This window comes from Gopherus flavomarginatus, chromosome 8 (genome assembly GCF_025201925.1).
Source record: "Gopherus flavomarginatus isolate rGopFla2 chromosome 8, rGopFla2.mat.asm, whole genome shotgun sequence".
Taxonomy (NCBI): Eukaryota; Metazoa; Chordata; order Testudines; family Testudinidae; genus Gopherus; species Gopherus flavomarginatus.
In genome coordinates this window covers 36,914,982-36,933,783 of record NC_066624.1, presented here as the reverse complement: position 1 = coordinate 36,933,783, position 18,802 = coordinate 36,914,982, and the positions used below count along the sequence as shown (strand labels likewise).

General features: G+C 41.4%; 1 protein-coding gene across 8 annotated transcripts in view; it reads right to left on the bottom strand.

Annotated features, from left to right (window-relative positions):
- The window catches only part of DIAPH2 (diaphanous related formin 2), an 879,031-nt gene that overhangs the window by 474,361 nt on the left and 385,868 nt on the right, over positions 1 to 18,802 (bottom strand). For all 8 annotated transcript variants that reach the window (XM_050965017.1, XM_050965016.1, XM_050965012.1 and 5 more), the window contains one exon: positions 5,120 to 5,359. In XM_050965017.1, coding sequence (XP_050820974.1) covers positions 5,120 to 5,359 — 240 coding nt within the window. The remainder of the gene's footprint in view (positions 1 to 5,119; positions 5,360 to 18,802) is intronic.

Below are 18,802 nucleotides of genomic sequence, written 5' to 3'. Positions count from 1 at the left end.
GATAGCATTTTTCTCAGCAGTGGCTGATTGCGCTTTAAGAAGGCATGACAAGAAGTTTGTCTGAAGTTGTACTGTATAAGTAGAATTCCTTTCAGAGACTCAACATTCAAGTTGTTCCTTTCCTTTGTCCACTGGCTTTGCATCAGTGAAAAAATTCGCTTTACATTTGCATTGTGAGAAGGAATAGCAAAGAAGGACTGTGCAATCTTTAACAGTTCTCCCCTAATCAGCCCTTCGTACAATTTCGGAAACCCAATGCAGCCCTCAGGCCAAAACATTTGCCCACCCCGTTCTAGACTCAAACCCAGGGGGCCAGGAAGCTCATCAGCAGACAACAGCCTCAGCGACTCAGTTTGGACCCAGCTCAGAACTCACTTCGGCCCAGACCTCAGGGTTCAGGGATATTCGGGTCACCCACAAGGTCTGATTCTGAAGTCACAGCCAAAGTTTGCCCTGAGAGGTTAGGTCTGATTTTGTCCCATCTCTAGTTGACTGAGACAAACTAAGTCTCTGGGGTAAAGTTGAGCCCAGTTTGTGCAGCTGAAGGATTCATGGCTCTAACTCAGAATCAGACGAAGTTCTGCGATTTCTATGGCACTTTCCCTTTGGGCTCATTCATGGGGGAGCGGAAGGGGGAAATCAAGTAGATCACAACCTAAAAAAGCAGCCTGACAAAACATTGCAACACAAAAGCTGTTGGCTCATCCTGCCCCATCTGTGTCTGATTTTCTTTGACTGGTCGCTGGTTTGATTTTGCGAATGCTCACGTGAAGGCTCTCTTTCCCCTTCATCCTCCTTACACCCAGACACCTCTCAGACCAGGCCCCATGGACCACAACCAGCCCAGGGGCAACAGGTACAGGTCCCCATCCACATCCCACCCAGCTAAGGGCCAAATTCAGCCCCAGCTGCCTGGCTTACTTGGGAAAGTGAGCCGCTGGACCAGAGGAAATCGGCTGCTTCTCTGGGGCAAGTCTCTATAGGAACAGGATGCAAGGGAATAATAATAAAACGAACCACAAGAAAATATCAGCTGTCAGCAGCCTGGGTCCCAGTCAGCGTGTTTGCTGGAGAGATCAGAAACACTTAACGTCGCTGCCTGCCTTGGTTTCATCCCCTGTGTTCACCTAGGCTGCCTGAGCAGTTCCAGGACCCAAAAATGGAAAAACTGTACCTGCAAGAGACACAAGAGACCTGCAGCCTGCTAGCCCTGTAGAGTTGCACCCTGGCTTGCCAGGCTGTAACATCTCGGCTAGACCAAGCCCCAAGCGAATCAGCAGCTCCCTCACCCAGCTGCATTGTCCATCCACAGACAACTCTCCCACTGACAGGGGAGGTTGTCTAGGGCTGGCTCTGTACAATCCCCAGCCAGGCTGAAGTTGCAGCTTACATGGGAAATGGTTCTTCCTTTCAGTGCAAGGAGTTGCAGGGACCAAAGTTCAAATCAGCAAAGTTAAGCAGAACCTTGCACTCATTGCTAGCTGGCTTCAGCTGCAAAGCACTGTAAAGACACTGGCCATTGATTTATCCCCCCGTCCTGGCAGCTTCTGCCCCAGGGGATCCAGAAGTGGAGACCCCCAGGAATGAAAAGTCTAGCTGGGGATTGGGGCAGTAGTAGACAAGGTCCTTGCAACCTTAGGAGCCGCACAGTGGAAGGGGCTGATCAATGAGGACGTACTTATGCTCCCAGTTGCTGCAGCAGCTGGGGCAGCCTGGGCTCGGGGCCTTTCCCAGCTCCAGCAAGGGGTTGGGGCAGCCCAGGCTGGAGACTTCCACCCCAGCCAGGGTAGCCCAGGCTCAGGTTTTCCATCCTTCCTCCCCTGCTCCAGCTGGGACTCAGGAATTCCACACCCTCTTCCTCAACGGCCAAGGCGGACCAGGCTCCAACCAAGCTGGGGACTGACTGTCTTCCACCCCAGCCGAGGCAGTCCGGGATTGGGACTTCTGCCCTGCCCTGCAGCCTTGTCCTCCTGCTGGCCAAACCTCGTACCACGGCTCCCCGGGCTTCCTCCTCCAGCGTCTCCTGGGGGCTTCTGCTCCTGCTGGCTGCAGCCAGGGCAGCGTGGGCTCAGGAATTCCAGCTCCCCTCCCCCTCCCAACGGCCACGGCAGCCCAGAGACTCCAGACTTCTGCTCCACGCTGCTGCTCAGGCTCGAAGGTTGTGCATCTTTCTCCCTACCCGGCAAAATCCCGGACATTTTGAGCTATTTAAAAATTCCTCCCAGATGGCAATTTAAGATCTAAAAAGCTGGACATATGCAGGAAAATATGGACATATGATAATACTAAAGAACAACTACAGGAAGAATGCCCATCATCCCTGTTAAATATTAACCAAGGGCCCTCTCCTTACCATAAAGCAGCCTCCATAGCTGCATGCACACTGAAGCCCTGCAGGCCCCTTTGCCTATGCAATCATGAAGGCTGCCCGCTGCTTCAAGAAAGTACTTCACCCTTTGTATCAACTCTGGTTTAAACATTATGAGTTTGCTTAAGAATGAACTTGAACCTATCATCCTAAAACAAGGGCAAGATGAAAGAGAAAATCTTCCTTGATTAAAATATTTCCCTGCCTAATTGAGTGTCAAAGGGGCAGCACTGATCAAAGGCATCACTGGGGGTGACAGTTCCATTACAGCTATAGGATAAAAACATCTACATCAAATCCTTCCCCACATTGTTCTCCCCAAAAAGCTCAAGAGTCACCAATTTGACAACCATGATGGTGGAAAACAATAAGGTGATAAGAAAAGCAATTTACTTTTACACACACACACACACACACACACACACACACACACACACACACACACACACTCTCTTTGATTGTTGACTTCTAATCTGATTAATTAAAGGTTGGTCAAAATTAGTTTCTCTTATCCTCTCATGAGGATTACCACAAGCGTGGGACACACCCTCAAAAACAGCAGCTCCCTGAGGGAGTGGCGGAGGCAAAGGCTCACAAGCCCAGACAGGCAGCAGTTGGCTTGGTAGATGGCAACCTCAGTTGCATGAGCATTACGCTCCTTAAACCACTCTGCATCTCCCTGTCATGCAAAAGTTTTATTCCTTTTCTTCTGCATCATGCCAACCTCTCCTTTTAATAAGAGCCACAATGTGTTGCATGGCATGTCCTGGGGTATACATAGTTTCTGTTACATCTCTCCCCAAAATCAATTACAGGATTTTCATCTATGTCAGCAAAATGCCATACATTCCAATGCATGTTAAAGCATTCAACTGCTGCAACCAGAGCATGCAACAGCTAGCATAGCTTCAAGCACAAGTCAACTGTCAGCCAAGGACTGCAGAGAAGACCAAACAAATTTAATTGGTTAAAAGTATTACATCTTGTACTTGTGTGTGTGTGTGGTGGTGGGGAGGAAGTAGAACTGTACAAAGGAGTGGGGGAGGGGAATCAGCACAGTGCTAAGGAAACTAGTTGTGGAACACTTGGTAACAGTAACAGGAGTTGTGTGCCCAATTCCCCATGTTCCAAATTTACTGCAATGTATATTATGGATTTAGTTAAACCAGGTTAATCTGTACTTCATTTATTTGCATGTCTATGCATATACAAGATTTAAGTGGTAACCAGTTTTAAAACATGTATTTATCAGTGATTTCATAAATCCACATAAAACTAGATCTTGCAGAGTGATTCAGATTAACCATGTCTTGCATGTACTTACTATGTAAATAACCAAATTCAATTATATTAAGACTATAGCTTTTGAAGGTTTCTTTATGTCTTCAGTTTTGCAGTCACACAATCTTAGTTAAATATAGGATGGTTACAGATTGAAGCATAAGGATCCCATCTGTAATCATAAACATATTTTTCAGTACACTCAAAGAAGACTGATCTAAGTTCACTTTTTGTACTGGAGCTATTTAATATTTCTGCTGACTTTTCTCTAAAACAGAGTCAGAGTTTAAAGGCAGAAGGGACCATCTAGATCATCTAGCACTGTGGTTCTCCACCTTTCCAGACTACTGTACCCCATTCAGGAGTCTGATGTGTACCCCAAATTTCACCTCACTTTGTATTTGCTTACAAAATCAGACATAAAAATGCACAAGTGTCACAGCACACTATTATTGAAAAATTCCTTACTTTCTCATTTTTACTATAGAATTATAAAATTAATCAGTTGGAATATAAATATTGTACTTACATTTCAGTGTGATACTTGAGCCTGCTTATCGCTTGTGAGTGTTGTCTGAAGCCCGAGCCCCAGGCGACTCGTAACTTAGCTTTGCAAAGCCCCCAGCAGCATGGAACCCCAGGCAATTGCCCTGCTTGCCACCCACTAATGCTGGCCCTCCACTTGTGATTCCCCTAAAGCTGTCCCATGTCACCCTGCTCCTCCCCCGCCCCCCCGCCACAGGGCTGCAATCACTAGGTTGAGAAACAATTATCTAGATGACTTGAGTATCCCCTGGAAGACCTCTGCGTACCCCCAGGTGTACGCATACCCCTGGCCTGACCTCCAAGGTATCACATGTCAGCAATATCACCCAGCACTGGCACACTAAACCCAACAACTGAAATTGAACCAAGTATTAGGAATTATTTTGGGAAAATTCTATGGCCTATATTACACAGTCCTTTCTGGCCTTGAAATCTATGAGTAGCAGGGAAATGGTTACATGTGATATACCCAGATGATAACAGCAATGCTTTTATTCCTCCCACAGCTATAGGCCTTCGTAGATAACATTCTGGCTGTGATCTCTGAGTCCAATCAACTGTACAATGCATTTGTTTTACCTAAATCATTGGGACACCTGGGGCTTGTCAGAAACCTCTAGTAAGTATCGGAGAAGATTTAGCTCTGTTCAAATGTATATAATTTTGTAACATCGTCCAAGAAGTGGTTACACTGACTAAAGATCACTAGGAGACAGGAGATCTCCAGCAATGTCCCTTCCTTCAGCCTTTGGGCACAAAGACCCCTTATCATAAATGGGGTAATATTGAGTTGGATACATTGATTATCAGCTGGGGATTCTCACATGGTGGTGCACTCTCAGTTTGTTTAGAGCAGCATTGCACAGAATCCAGCCCCAACTCTGCAATTATAAAATAATAAAAGTTGTTTTAGTTTAACCTTACCTTGCAAAGAAAGCTGATGTTAAACCCCAGCGATTGGGCATTTCTTGAGCCTGAATTCATATAGTTTCCAACCAACAACACTAGCTCTAACAAATTATTAAAGCTCTCACTCTTCTTCAGCTCCTCACAGGCTAGAGTTACTGCCATTATACCAGGTCTGATGTTGTTCACGTGTTCTTCAAACATAAGCTTGAAGAGGATGCCATTGAGGCGAGGCCGTAACATTTTCACTGAGCTCATCTGCAAGATCAAGAATGCTAATTGAGAATACAGACGAACAGAATGAAAAGCTTTTTATGCAGTGTATCTCAATTTTATAAACAATATTGTCTCTTTCCAACATGAAGTCATACAGTACAACTGCATTCTCATTGTTTCAGGTAATGCATATCTCCAAATATAAGAGCTTTTCACAGAACAATGTCAATTTCAATTTAATCAATTGTAACAACCTATTTAATATTAATAAGACATTTTGTAGAGTTGCAGTTTTATTTAGGTAAATTGCAAAAATCACGGGCAACCAACACTGTACATTCTGCCAAGATGAAGTAGATGAAAACCAGCTACATGGAATGCTAAGAACTACAGATTAAATAAGACTCACACTGTCACTAACATTCTGTCATTGACATCACAGTTCCAGAGAATTATGGTGCTTAACATTCTAAAACTACCTCTTACTTTTGCACTTCTTATATTTTAAAATAACACTAAAAAATTCTCTTACATTTTATAACATAGATGAAATATTTTATATACAAAGTTTTAAATCTCTTTTAAAAAGTCCATGTTAAGTAATTATGTAAGTAATTAAGTAAGTAAAAAAGTAATAATGAAGTCATATGAACTCATTTTTGTGTACTGCATATATTTTAAAGCACTGCATATAGATTTCTTCTCAACAGTGCTTCTTGTGTTAATTATCAGGTTTGGTTTTACACTGTACATTTCCAATACAATTTATATAGTGCTCATTAGTTCTATCCCTTGTGATAAAAATAACTCCAATACTGTACATATTAACTAGCATTTAGCCACTTAAACACAATGTGAAACAAACATTCAGAAGGAGTCTGCAGCTAGTAAACTCCCATTAGATTCAGATAATTTTGCATGCCAATTGAACAGACCAGTGGTTATCTTAATAAAGTATCCTGTCCTTGACCTCAAAACCAAATGCTTCAGAAAAAATATTCAAGAATCATCCATCAATGGAATATGCAATAATGTGCAATAAGAAAAGTTCTTGCCAACCTCCCAACATTCACATGTTGGCTTATGCCCAGAAGCATAACTCTTCTAAAAAGCTACATTTAAAAAAAAAAATCCTCACTATAACTACTCCAGATATTTTTGTTAGCTGCATAAATGTCCAATACTTTTTCTTCTTTTTTTTTTTAAAATCCTGTAAACTCTTAGCCTCACTCTTGGGGCAATGAATTGCACATGTGAATGTAAAATTCCTTTAATATTTTTTAAATTAATATTTGGTTGGGTTACTGGTAATTTTCTTCTTCAGATGAAAATTAATTTCTCCCTCTTTCTTCCTGCAGCAATAATGTGAGTGATAACTGAACAAGAAGTTCTGCAAAATGTTCATCAACCCCCATAAGTCTCTACTGAAACTGTCTGCTCTGGTCAGCCAGGAAGAGACATATACTCTTGTCCTACCTAGACTAAATCTCAAACGTTTAAAATGTATACCAACAGAGGTTTAAAAAGTAAATTAATCATGTAGGGAGATGAACAGTGATGGAACAGCAGCTCACTTGTACGTCCTTTTTGTATTAGGTGAAAGAGAGCTATATCCATCACATTCACAGGTGTGTGTGTGTTTTTTTTCCTGATAGCATTTCTCAATTGAAGTCTCAGTTGCACACACTGGCCTTCTCCCTGGAGCCAAGATCTATGATCTTGTGCTACATGTGAGGTGTTTTTCGTTTGTTTTTTTAATAAACTGATATCTAAAATGGGCTACTTGTCATTTCTCCCTAACAACTGTAGGCAATACTACCTGGAGTTGTGGTCTTAATAGTTGTTACTAACTAGGCATGATGATTTGGCGCCTCACTGATATTACTGAAGAGTGACTACCAAGAATAATTTCCCCCCCTCACCAAAAAAAAAACTGAATAGGTGGTACTTTTCTTGCTGGGAACTTTCAAACTTACCCCACAAGAAAATGCTCCAGAAAGAACTATATAACCAATGTATCACAGCAAATGATGATGAAAATTGGAAGAGGAGGGGGCGGAGCTTTCTGCTTGAGTCTATGATGAAATATATAACTCCCTGTGAACTAGCCTCATATTATGTTGCCTACTCTCCTGAGGAGATAGTTACACAAAAATCTGGTACTTTGAGACTCTTGAATCAAGAGGTAAGATTTGTGCAAAAAGGACTTCAGAGAACTATCCAGCCAGGACACAGACTAGCTCTATCCTTTCTATTCCCTACTTGGATATAAGTGGTACAAAATTAAACATTGGTATTTCAATCTGCTATCCTTTTGATACACTTCTTTTAAAAAAATAAAACAGTTAACTAAAATAGCATCATCTTTGCACTTTGGCTATTTCTCAATAGCTACAGTTTTTCATTTTCCAAAGCAATCATTCATAATACCTACAAACAGTGAAGCTAGTCAGGAAGGAATCAGTCATGCACTACACCTTCAGGAATATACTCGTTAATGATTCAATAACTTAGTCCCCGCTGATCAATTTTGCTAGATTTATGGCTCATTGCCAAAAAAGGTCCTTGTCTTTCTTATTCATCACAAATAATGTAACACTTTCTCTTACCTTTCAAATGGACTACTAAAACATGAGAGTAAATTCTAATAATTAAAATAGCAAAATGCATAAAAAAGTTGTTTTAAATAACATTATTGACAGAGAATTACAGCAAATCTTTTTAGAGGTATCTTAATATGTGAGACATATTAGAGCAGTGGTGCCCAAACTTTTCAGGGTCATGCCCCCCTTATGCCCATCTGTGCCCCCTTCCCACCTCCTCTCCAGAGCCAGGGCCAGGAGCCGGATCGTGCCTGAGGGGGGACATGGCCGGAAATAAGGGGGCTGAGGCTTGGGCTGCAGCTGGGGGTGGGACCATGGCCAGAAGCAGGAGCAGAGCTGCAGCTGGGCTGAGGTAGGGGCCAGCAGCCAGGTGCAGCTCCACTCTCAGCTTTACCGTCAGCCTCGGCTCTAGGGCGGGAACAGAGCTGTGGCCAGCAGGAGAGGCTGGGGGCTGGCACATGGCCAGGAGTGGAGCCACAATGAGGCTGAGGATGGGGACACGTGCAGGGTCGGGAGCCACAGATGCGGCTTGGGGCGGGACCGGAACAGAAGCTGGGGGCAGAGAGGGGCTGGGTGGCACTCCATCCCCGCCCCCAATGGGACTGGCCCAAGAACCCCCAATGCATCTACAAACCCCCTAGAAGGGAGCACCCTAGTTTGGGGACCTCTGTATTAGAGACATTTACATGTAACATTTTACATTTACATGTGGAATTAATTGTCACAAAATTAAGGCCAAGAACTTTTTGGACATATATATGTCTAACAAGAATATCCAGAGTAGTAATAGTGAGGATTTTTTAAAAAAAATTTTTAGAAGATTTATGTTTCTGAGTGTAATCCAACATGCATCTGCTGAGAGGTTACCAAGAACTTTAGGTCATTTACAACTGGCTGAATTTAATACATACATTATCATTCTTAACCTTAAATACTCTGTGACATTGTAACACCAACAGACCCTGATTGTCAATGGGCAGGATTGAACCCAGGACTTCTGGAGTTTAGAGCATAAGCTGCTATCACATGAGCTAAATACCAACTAGCCGTTACCTAAGGCTGTAGAGTAGGTTCATTAATTGCTCTCTAAGTGGTCTTGTCACTAGATGGGATAGAACACCACACCCTGAAGGTGTATGGGTTACAACATCACTACCACTAATATATGATAGTTATAGTAGGATCCAAATCCTTTCTGTGGAATAGTCCATAGAAGAAGTTGTCTTCATAAAACTCAAAGTTTAAACCTGTGATGTTTCCACTACATTCTTTCACTCAAAAGGAAGGTTTTATTGCTGCTTAAAGTGGATATGGAAAGCCTGGCTCTTGGGGAATCAACACAGAAAACCTCTAAGCTATTTCTCCCAGCCTCTCTTACACCTATGTGATACCTCTGAAAATACCTAACCCAGAGTTACCTCAGATCCTGATGAATCATCCCTAAGCTACCTGGAAGCCTGAGTCTGTTGACACAGATACAACATAATATATAGAGATATGCCTATCTCCTAGGACTGGAAGGGACCTTGAAAGGTCACTGAGTTCAGCCCCCTGCCTTCACTAGCAGGACTAAGCACTGATTTTTGCCACAGATTCCTAAGTGGCCCCCTCAAGGACTGAACTCACAACCCTAGGGTTTAGCAGGCCAATGCTCAGATCACTGAGCTATCCCTCCCCCCTTAACAATACTGCATAAGGCTGATGAGTTATCCCTAAAACAGAGAGCTTGATGAATCATCAGAAGGAATTACAAGCAGGTCTTGTGATGAGCCCCATATCATTCAACTGAACTCCAGCTAATCCACAGGCAAGGACCCACCCATATGATCCAGAGGTAGGTATATAAGTGCCTAAGGAAAGCAGTCTCTCCAGACTGCTTAATATCACTAGCTGGCCACAAACATTTCCACTGCCAGTAGTTTCAACAGACTGGCAGCCTGCACCAGTTCCTGTCTTAGCTGGCGGCCCAGAGACTCTGACACCCTTTTCAATGGCCCACTAAGAAACTGTGCTTTCATTAACTTCTTTCTGAATGGCTGCATGGCATTCCTACACATAGTTTGGTAGCAGCTGTGGAGAGAGTTGTTCCTGGAACAAACAACATTAATTTCCACCTAAAAGTCTGCTAGATTGCTTGGGGAATATGATGGAGACAGACAATAAGTAGATAAAACATGAATTACAAGAGCAAGAGTCTGAGTGTAGCATCAGCTATAGTAGTGTAGTATTAGTCATACACAGAAAGAAGTGGGGAAAGGTGTGCTAGGGCCGTATGTTTACGTTTGGTAAAATGCACAAGGATCAAACTCCCTTCCTGAACAAGGAAATGCAAAGTCCAAAACCTTAAGATGAAATTTGGATGGGACACCTAATAAAAAGAGCCATGGGGGAAAAGCAAAGAAATGGGTGTAGTTGCACAGATATAGACATATAATATTCTTAAAGAAACACTCCATAGTGGATGTCTAGTCAGTTTATGAGACCAAAGTGTTTTGTTTGTTTGTTTTCCGTTTCTAATAAACAATTGCAAAAATAATATAATGAAGATTAAAAGTCAGCCTTCTTAATTTAAGATCATTATGCTGAAGTTCTAAATATCCTTTTTACTTTGAAATAGTTTATCTTAAAACTTGCTTCCAAATGGCCCATACAAATTCAGTTCATCATACAGGAATGAGTATATTCCTCTTCTGACATAACCACCACCACTTCTCAAGGCTGCACTTTATTTCACAGTAACATTAAATCACCAAAGCAGACACTAAGCCACCAAACAAGCTCAGGACACATTCTTTCTATAATCATTGCTAATTTTACAAATACCATCTCTGAAATGTCTTGCCTTCAAAAGTACACATTTTACCTGAAAAGTAATGGGAATTAAACATTTATTACAAAGATTTTTTTAAAAGCTATTTCTATAACGAGACTTGGACTGTTAGGAAGATATGCAGTGTTTGGTGCACAAAAATAATAGCACAGAAAGATAAAATGATTAAAAGCTTCAGATCACAAAACAGCATTACAGTGAGATGAGTTTGATTGAAATGAGAAACATTTCTCAAGACAGATTCGCGGCAGCATTTTAGCTGACTTGAATTCTTTGTTTTTATAATTCATTCCATAAAATAGTGTGGGACTATTGATCATGATCTTGTATTATGCTGTGAATTTATTTGTTATGAGGTCGTTGTCTATCAAAATACCATCATTTCTTTAGTTGAGCTATACTATACTATATTTAAAATATGTGGTGACGACTTTAGTGAGAGCAGTAACAAAAGGGTTATTTTCCCACAGAGATAGGGATGCTTTTGTTTATGTATTATATTCTTTACATTTCATTACTTATAAGAATGGCAAAGAGCATTTCTTCTAAATTTCTCTTTCTCTATCACACCACACACACCACTTAAGAGATGAATACGGTAGGGCAGTAAGAGGACTTCTGGCAGGTCCTGGAACTTTTTTCCCCAGGAGTAAAAATTATTTGGTCAGACATGTTGCAACGCAGGGTGTGGCGGGCAACTGTGAAGCCTCTCTGATGGATAAGAGTAGGAAGTACGTAAAAGGGAGGTGGACAAATTTATAGGTGGCAGAGGAGCATCAGCGATTTCTCATGCAAACACAGCAGCAGAACTATTCAGGTAGGATAATTTGTCAGACTTGGAGCTGCCATTTTTTTGGCAGTCATCAAAGGCAGCATTAGTAGGTGTCTGGGAGGGGGAGGGGGCCAGGGAGACAGCCCAGCTAGTTACTGGCACCTCCTTGTGGTGAATGTCCAGTATAGGTATTCCATAGGGAAGGGATATGGTGACCATATTAAATGGATTGGTAAAGGATTTAAAGGAGGTATTCCTTAAAGGAGCAGAAACGGAGAGAAGGGGGAGCAAGTGTTCGTGGCACTTATGACTGGTACCACAGAGAATCAACCCACCACTCCTTTATAGTCCCCCTTAACCCTCATTCGAGGGTGGGATGCTGGCAGACCAGGTGCCAACTCTTGCCAAAGCTTCAGGCCAATTCAGCTGTGTATTATAAAAATCATTTTGATCTATTCTATGTATAAGGATATATTTGGTGTTTAAACTTACATGCATTGTTTTCACTTATCTGTATCCTGTTATAATGTAATAGCGAACATTTACATTGCATAAACTCCTGTAACTATATAACCCATCAAACAAAAAAGAAGCCTTGTGTAATGGAAATGAAAAACTTCAGTAGGAAAGTGCTAATTTGTGCACATCCGAAGAAAAGTGGTCATTGTGTGTGATGATCAGAGATCAAAGACTCTAAATGTGCTCCTCCTCTCTCTCCACCCATCAAAGAAAGAGCCAGCATAAGTGGTGAGCCAGCATAAGCTTGTTTTCTGTGATAAAAAGCTATCAGTATGGATTCAGGGAAAAATCCTCTGTCTCTGTACTGTTTGGATTCTAACAGGGCAGAATAATGCAACAAGATGACATCGATCCCCAGAATTATTCTGGGTAGCCCTGGGAGACTTTTGGGAAACTGGTAGATTACTACATCTCTGCCACTATTTGAAATTATAGACTGTGACTTACCTGTAGGTATATTTTACCTGCTTTAATTTCCCAATTACTCATTTCCTTGTCTGAGTTAATAAAATATATTTAGTTTACTATAGAATTGGCTACCAGCGTTGTCTTTGGTATGAGATCTAGAATGCAACTTGACCTGGGTGAATGACTGGTCTCTTGGGAATGGGTGTAATCTGAAATAATTGTCATTTTTGGTATAAATGGCCATTTATCACTAAATCCAGTTTGAGTAGCAAGATAGACTGGAGAGTCTAAGGGAACTCTCTGAGACTCCAATATAAGGCTATTGTAGCATTTTGGGAGTTCACATTTGGTTCTATGTTGGTGAAATCTAATTACAGAACACAACACCAGTTTGGGGTGTCTGCTCTGTTTTTGACATTCTGTTCTCAGGTAGGCACTCATCGTCATGAGTAACTCCAGACAGTGTGAAAGACAGTGGCAAATTAGCCACTTAGCCAATGGGTCCATGCCCAGGAGCCCCAGCCAATTAGGGGCCCCCCAAAACACGGGCGACTCAGAGCCTCAAACCACTCTGTCTGCCTGGCATTCCAGGACAGAGTCAGGGTGCAGGGTCTTGCTCCACTCCATCTGCCCAGTGCTTCAGCCAGGGAGTGGGAGCAAGTACTTGCTGGATGGGCGGAGCAGACGAAGCCCCCGGGCCCTGACCCCACTCCTGGGAAGGAGAGCCAGGTGGAGCGGGGCAAGCCCTCATGCCCTAACCCCATTTCCACAGCAGGAGTGTGGGGCAGGGAATGGAGGGGGATTGCAGACAGAAGGTATGGGGAGGGGACACCACTTGCTCTAGCCCATGGATCCCACAAAACCCTAATCTGCTCCTGATGACAGAGGGTGCCAGCAGTGGGGGCAAGGATGAGTAAAGGGGGAGGGCTGAGAGCAGTCCCTCTCTCCCCATCATATGTACATAATTAGGGAATCACCACCACTGTAGACTTTTATCTGATGGATACTCCCAGATGTTTAGGAATGAAGCTGCAACATAATTAAACAACACATGCAGTGTCTCCTGTCCTTCTGGCATAGCTGGATAATGTTTGCTGAGTATATATAAAGATAAAGTATATAAAACGTAGAAGGTGGTAGAAGAGCATGGGAACAATACACAGATTGTGCATGGACAAACAGCATAAAGAGGACAATGGGACTCTCCAGGAGCACATGGGAGAGGAATGCAACTCTCCAGGAGGCTGGGAGAAAGGTGGGATGCATTAAAGCTCTGCAAGACAAGGGTGGGCCACATACAGAGGATGAAATATATCATGGCTGGTAGCTATCCATGTGCACATGATCTGATCTACACTGAAAATTTTGGCTGATATAGCCACAGAGCTTAGGGGTATAAAAATCCACACCTCTGAGCACTGTAGATATACTGACCTAACCCTCCAGCATAGATCCAGCCAAGTCACAGAATAATACTTCTCTCAACCTAGCTACCTTCACTCATGGAGCTCTTATTCCTGCAGCCACAAAAAAAAAAAAATCTATTTCTGTACATTACAAGGGTATGCCAGCGTAACTATGGTGCTATAACTATATTCCTCATACCTATAATGTAGTCAAACTCTCAACATCAAGAGCTACTTTAACATTCCGATAAATCTCCCCAACCCTACCAAACAAAAACAAAAATAGATTGTAACCCTGGTAGCACCAGTATCCTTAAACTGTCATTCCTTTGGATGCAGCCATACTCGAATCAATTAAAATGTTAAAATACCTTAAATTTGCATATTGTACTTTGTGTAAAACACTGTTTCCTCACCATCCTGGAGAGTTAGCTGCAATTTAGTCCCTCCTTAGTTCCTCTTTCTTGGCTTCATTTATTGTCCAAAATAATCACAAACTCACAAAAGGCAAACAAAGCTTCCAGCTGGTGCTTTCTACTCAGCCATGATAGGAAGGGCTGACCACCTGGAGTCTTCCTTCATCAGTGACTACTGCAGGAGACTGCCCTTTCCTGCAGTCACCCTCAATTAAGCCAATTGCTGTTTTTTTATGATCGCTCACTCCTTTCCCAGTTAGGTCTGATGATTGACCAGGGCTGCCTACTTCCAACCTCTGGCACTTAGAAGGGCATGCCATCCATGTCAGAGAAGATGATGTTCTGCTTACTAAGGGACTAGACTTTTTTCTCAATATGTAACAGGGTTGCTGCAACAAATATATTCTCCCATTGTACTTGAACGTCATTAAGCTGATTCCTATTAAATGTGAAACTATTTGATCCTGGGATATAACTTCAAAACTGTCCCTATACTTAATTAGAATATACAATTGATCTTAATACTTCATCTAAATGAAACTTGGATCATCACATTTCCATTCACAAATAAGATGATTAAGTTAATTAGTCTATTATAATAAGTAGCCTAATTACAAAATATTCCTTTTCTAAATGAATTTTAAACATCTAATTCTGACCTTTATTAAGTGTGATGGGTATACTGACTAGTCAATCAAAACCTTATTAATAATTAACATACCTAATCTGTATATAGAAATAGTTATACCCATTTTTAAAAATCTATCTTTATTTTACCCTGTCTGGCCTCCTGTATTTATTTTTTTACCATGTTCTTCCTAACAGCAGCATTCAGATTATCATTAATTCAAGACAATCAGGACTTTAGTCTATCTGTTCGGGTCACTAATCCAATGGGAAAATGAAACACCCTAAAAAGGAAGCTCCTTATCTGATTACAGATGCCAAAATTCTTCACTTTAACAAATTTTGATGCATTTTCTATTTGAATTTTCAGAATTTCAGTGTTCAGAAACAAACTATTCACTACATGCATAATCAAGACTAGGCACATTATAAGTAAAAAAAAATATTTTTGCTACTAAGTTGTGCTGTGCCTTTTAAATTCTCTCTAGCACTCTTTGAGCATATTCCCCTGAACAAAGGTACAGCAGTGAACATATAGAAAATTATCCTACATTTCCTTCAGGTCTTTGAGATATTGTACATTCACATAAACCTCATGCACATGAGATATGATTAGTTTGACCAGCAGAGTCCATCAGGGCCACATATGAGCCCTGAGCCTCCTCATGACCCAGCTCAAGGCCATAAAGATGGGGCTGCAAACCTCCTCTTCTCCTGTGTTCCTGAAAGACCACCTCTGCTTCATCTGGGAGCCTTAACCAGGTCACTTCTGTTTGCAACAAGCACTTGTGAAAATGCTCTGAAGAAGGAGGGGGAAAGATGTTGGTAAAGGATGAGGAAAGGAATTGGATGGTACAGCCACAAGCAGTGCAAGTCTAGCTCTCAGTTATTGGCTGTAAAGTCCAACAATACACTATGAAATAATGCAAGGTGGCTTTTAAAGGAACACACACTAGCACAGTGACAACAGAGCAGGGAGAGAAGGGCTGATGTTGAGTCATGGCAGGCAAAGGAACCCTGTAGCTGTACAGGGCAGAAACTGGGGTTGTGCAAAATGAGTTCCCAGCACAATACCCCAAAATTATTCTCACTTTGTTTGGAAACCCAAATTCTTTGACAATACCACCCATTAACTAGTTTTCAAAACTAAACTTCTGGGATGATCCATTATGTTGCACAGCACATAACAGTGAGAGGCAGTGCAGTGAGGTGATGGGTTTTGGAAGTGGGGAGGGAGCTGTGATGTGTGACTTGGAGGAATATTTGAATTTTAGTAAGGGTTGACAAACTGGTGAAGGCCCACTAGCAAGCAGCCAGAGAATAGCTGCTGAAATCCTGGTGGGTCAGCTAAAGGCCACTAAACATCTTAGGGATTGAGTGGGTCACCCATCTGCTGCAAAGCTCTCCACACTCGTTCTTACATGACCCACTAGGCTTGCCATCATGGTTCAAAGACTGCAGTCCATTCATGATATGCAGCAAAGATCCATGACTTCATCTGTGCAGTTGCTGTGAGTCACACACAACTCAGAGCAGCCAAGCAGCTCGCTCCATAGAGCCAAGTAGAAACAGATTACTTTTTAATGTTTCCACATTGGAGCTTGACCTTGATGCCAGACACTAGATTTCCCTAGGAGCAGCCCAGTCATAAAAATTGGGTTGATCTTCCCTCCATTTTATCTGTAGTTCTTCACAAAAAAAGCATTATAAGAAAGTTGAAACTTTAAGAACAGGTCATTCTGGTTTTTTTCAAATCTGTTGCTGAAAACAATTTAAAAAAAAAAAGTTTTCCGCTTTCAGGGTTTCAATTGGAAAAAGGTAGAAAACAGTAAAAAGGGGATATAGATGAGTAAGAGGAATGTTACTTTTGCTAACATTTTAATTTTTAAAAATCTTTTTTTTACACTTTTCCATTGGGAAAAAGTAAAAATGTCCCTATTTACCACACTGAAAAAGTGGGAGGAAAGTTAAAAGTTTGAACTAAAAAAAAACTTTTGTCACATTTTTCAAGTCAGATAGAGGTGTTTTTCCTCCACTACATTTGTATTTACTTTTTTCCCTTTTTTTCAAGTGCAAATAAAGTAAAAACCCAAAAGTTAGAATTCAACAAAATTTCCAAAATGAAAATTTCAAATATACTGAAAAAAGTTGGTATTTTTCCCCAAAAGCTTTGTTCACTGTATAAAATATGGGAGATACTTTATGATATTGTTAAAACCAATATTATAATAAATCTAAAGTGGAAGTCCAAAGTCTTCAGGGCATCCTTTACTGATCATCAGTATGCTGCTGACTGTGTCATACACACACACACACACACACACACACACACACACACACACACACTGAGAATGACCTTCAGTCCATACTGGATTTCCTTGGGCAAGTTTACCAAAGCCTAGGACTCTCACTCAATATTGAGAAGATCAAAATACTCCATCAATCTGCTTCAGGCCTTGCACATGACCCACCACAAATCGCCATTGAGGGACAGACTTTGGAGACAGTCAAGCACTTTTGCTACCTCAGTAGCTAACTTTCTCAAAACACAAAAATTGACAAATCCAGCAAAGGATCCAGTGCGCAAGTGCTTCTATTGGGCAATTGCTCTGATGCATTTCAGGTCAGGACTGTGACCTATGGCAGGACACCAAGATTCAGGTCTGTAAGACAATTGTTGTTCATACACTCCTCTATGGATGCAAAACCAGGGTGACCTATTGACAGCACCGCAAGAGTCTGGAGAGGTACCACCAATGATGCCATCGGAAGCTCCTTCACGTCAAGATTGCTGCACTAATGCCAGCATCCTCGCTGAAGCCAGTGTCACCAGCATTGAAGCAATGATCCTCCTGCACAAACTTCGCTGGGCTAGACATTGTGTGCCAACCCAAGAAGAATGGAGACAAGAGGTATTACATGTGACCATGTCACCTGATAATGATATCGATCTTCAATTGCTATATATGGTCCCAGATTTAACTACACACTTTTTACAAAACACTTCTGGCTAGTACTTTTGGGACTTAAACTTTACTATATAACTTATGCTATACTGGAACATCTGATTTAGAGATGAGACCTAGTCACAAATGGACACATTTTGATTTTCTTATTTTGGTCATACTCATTGGGACTACTTTTTGGAGACAAGTGCTGCTATTCAATATGAGTAACATCAGAATCTTGCCCAGAATTTGGATCCAGATCTGAAATTTCCCAAACTGCAGAGGTTTTACTAGGTTTTGGATTCAGGCCCACAATTTATCTGAATAAACAAACCTAGTGAACTCAAAATTTATTGATTCTTCTTAATAAGAAATCTTGGATCTCTGCTCAAGTTCCCCTCCTTTTAGTAGCAAAATGATATATGTTACAAATATATGAGCATGAGTAGCCTAATTTTTTTTACTGCAAGGCAAGAGAGGAATATCTGAACTGAGAAATAATACTTGGGTAGCTCTTTCAATTGCCAGAACAGTCTCTTAGATATTAAGTACAAACAACAAATGGGCGAAAAAAATCATCAGTCGATGACTCTGCATGAATGAATCCTTAAGAAGCCCTAAAATATACCTCTTCTGCTCTATTATTTATCAACAGCACTCCACTGTCAATCAGCAGAGAGATATAAGATTTGATTTGTCACAGAAATGACTTTTATAGAAAGTGGCCGTTAATTATATATCACTGCTCCTTTCAGTAGTACAGTATAGAGTAGTCTGTCAAGTACCTGTAGAGATTCTATTCTATAAAGATCTTAATTTCCTGATTTTGAACAATATTGTGCTAAAGAGAGAGACAGACAGACAGAGAGAAAATGTTCCATAATCTGTGCAGTCTGAAAAACAGTAACAGTAATGAAAAAAAATCAATATACTATTGAACTGCTTTTCTTTTTAAT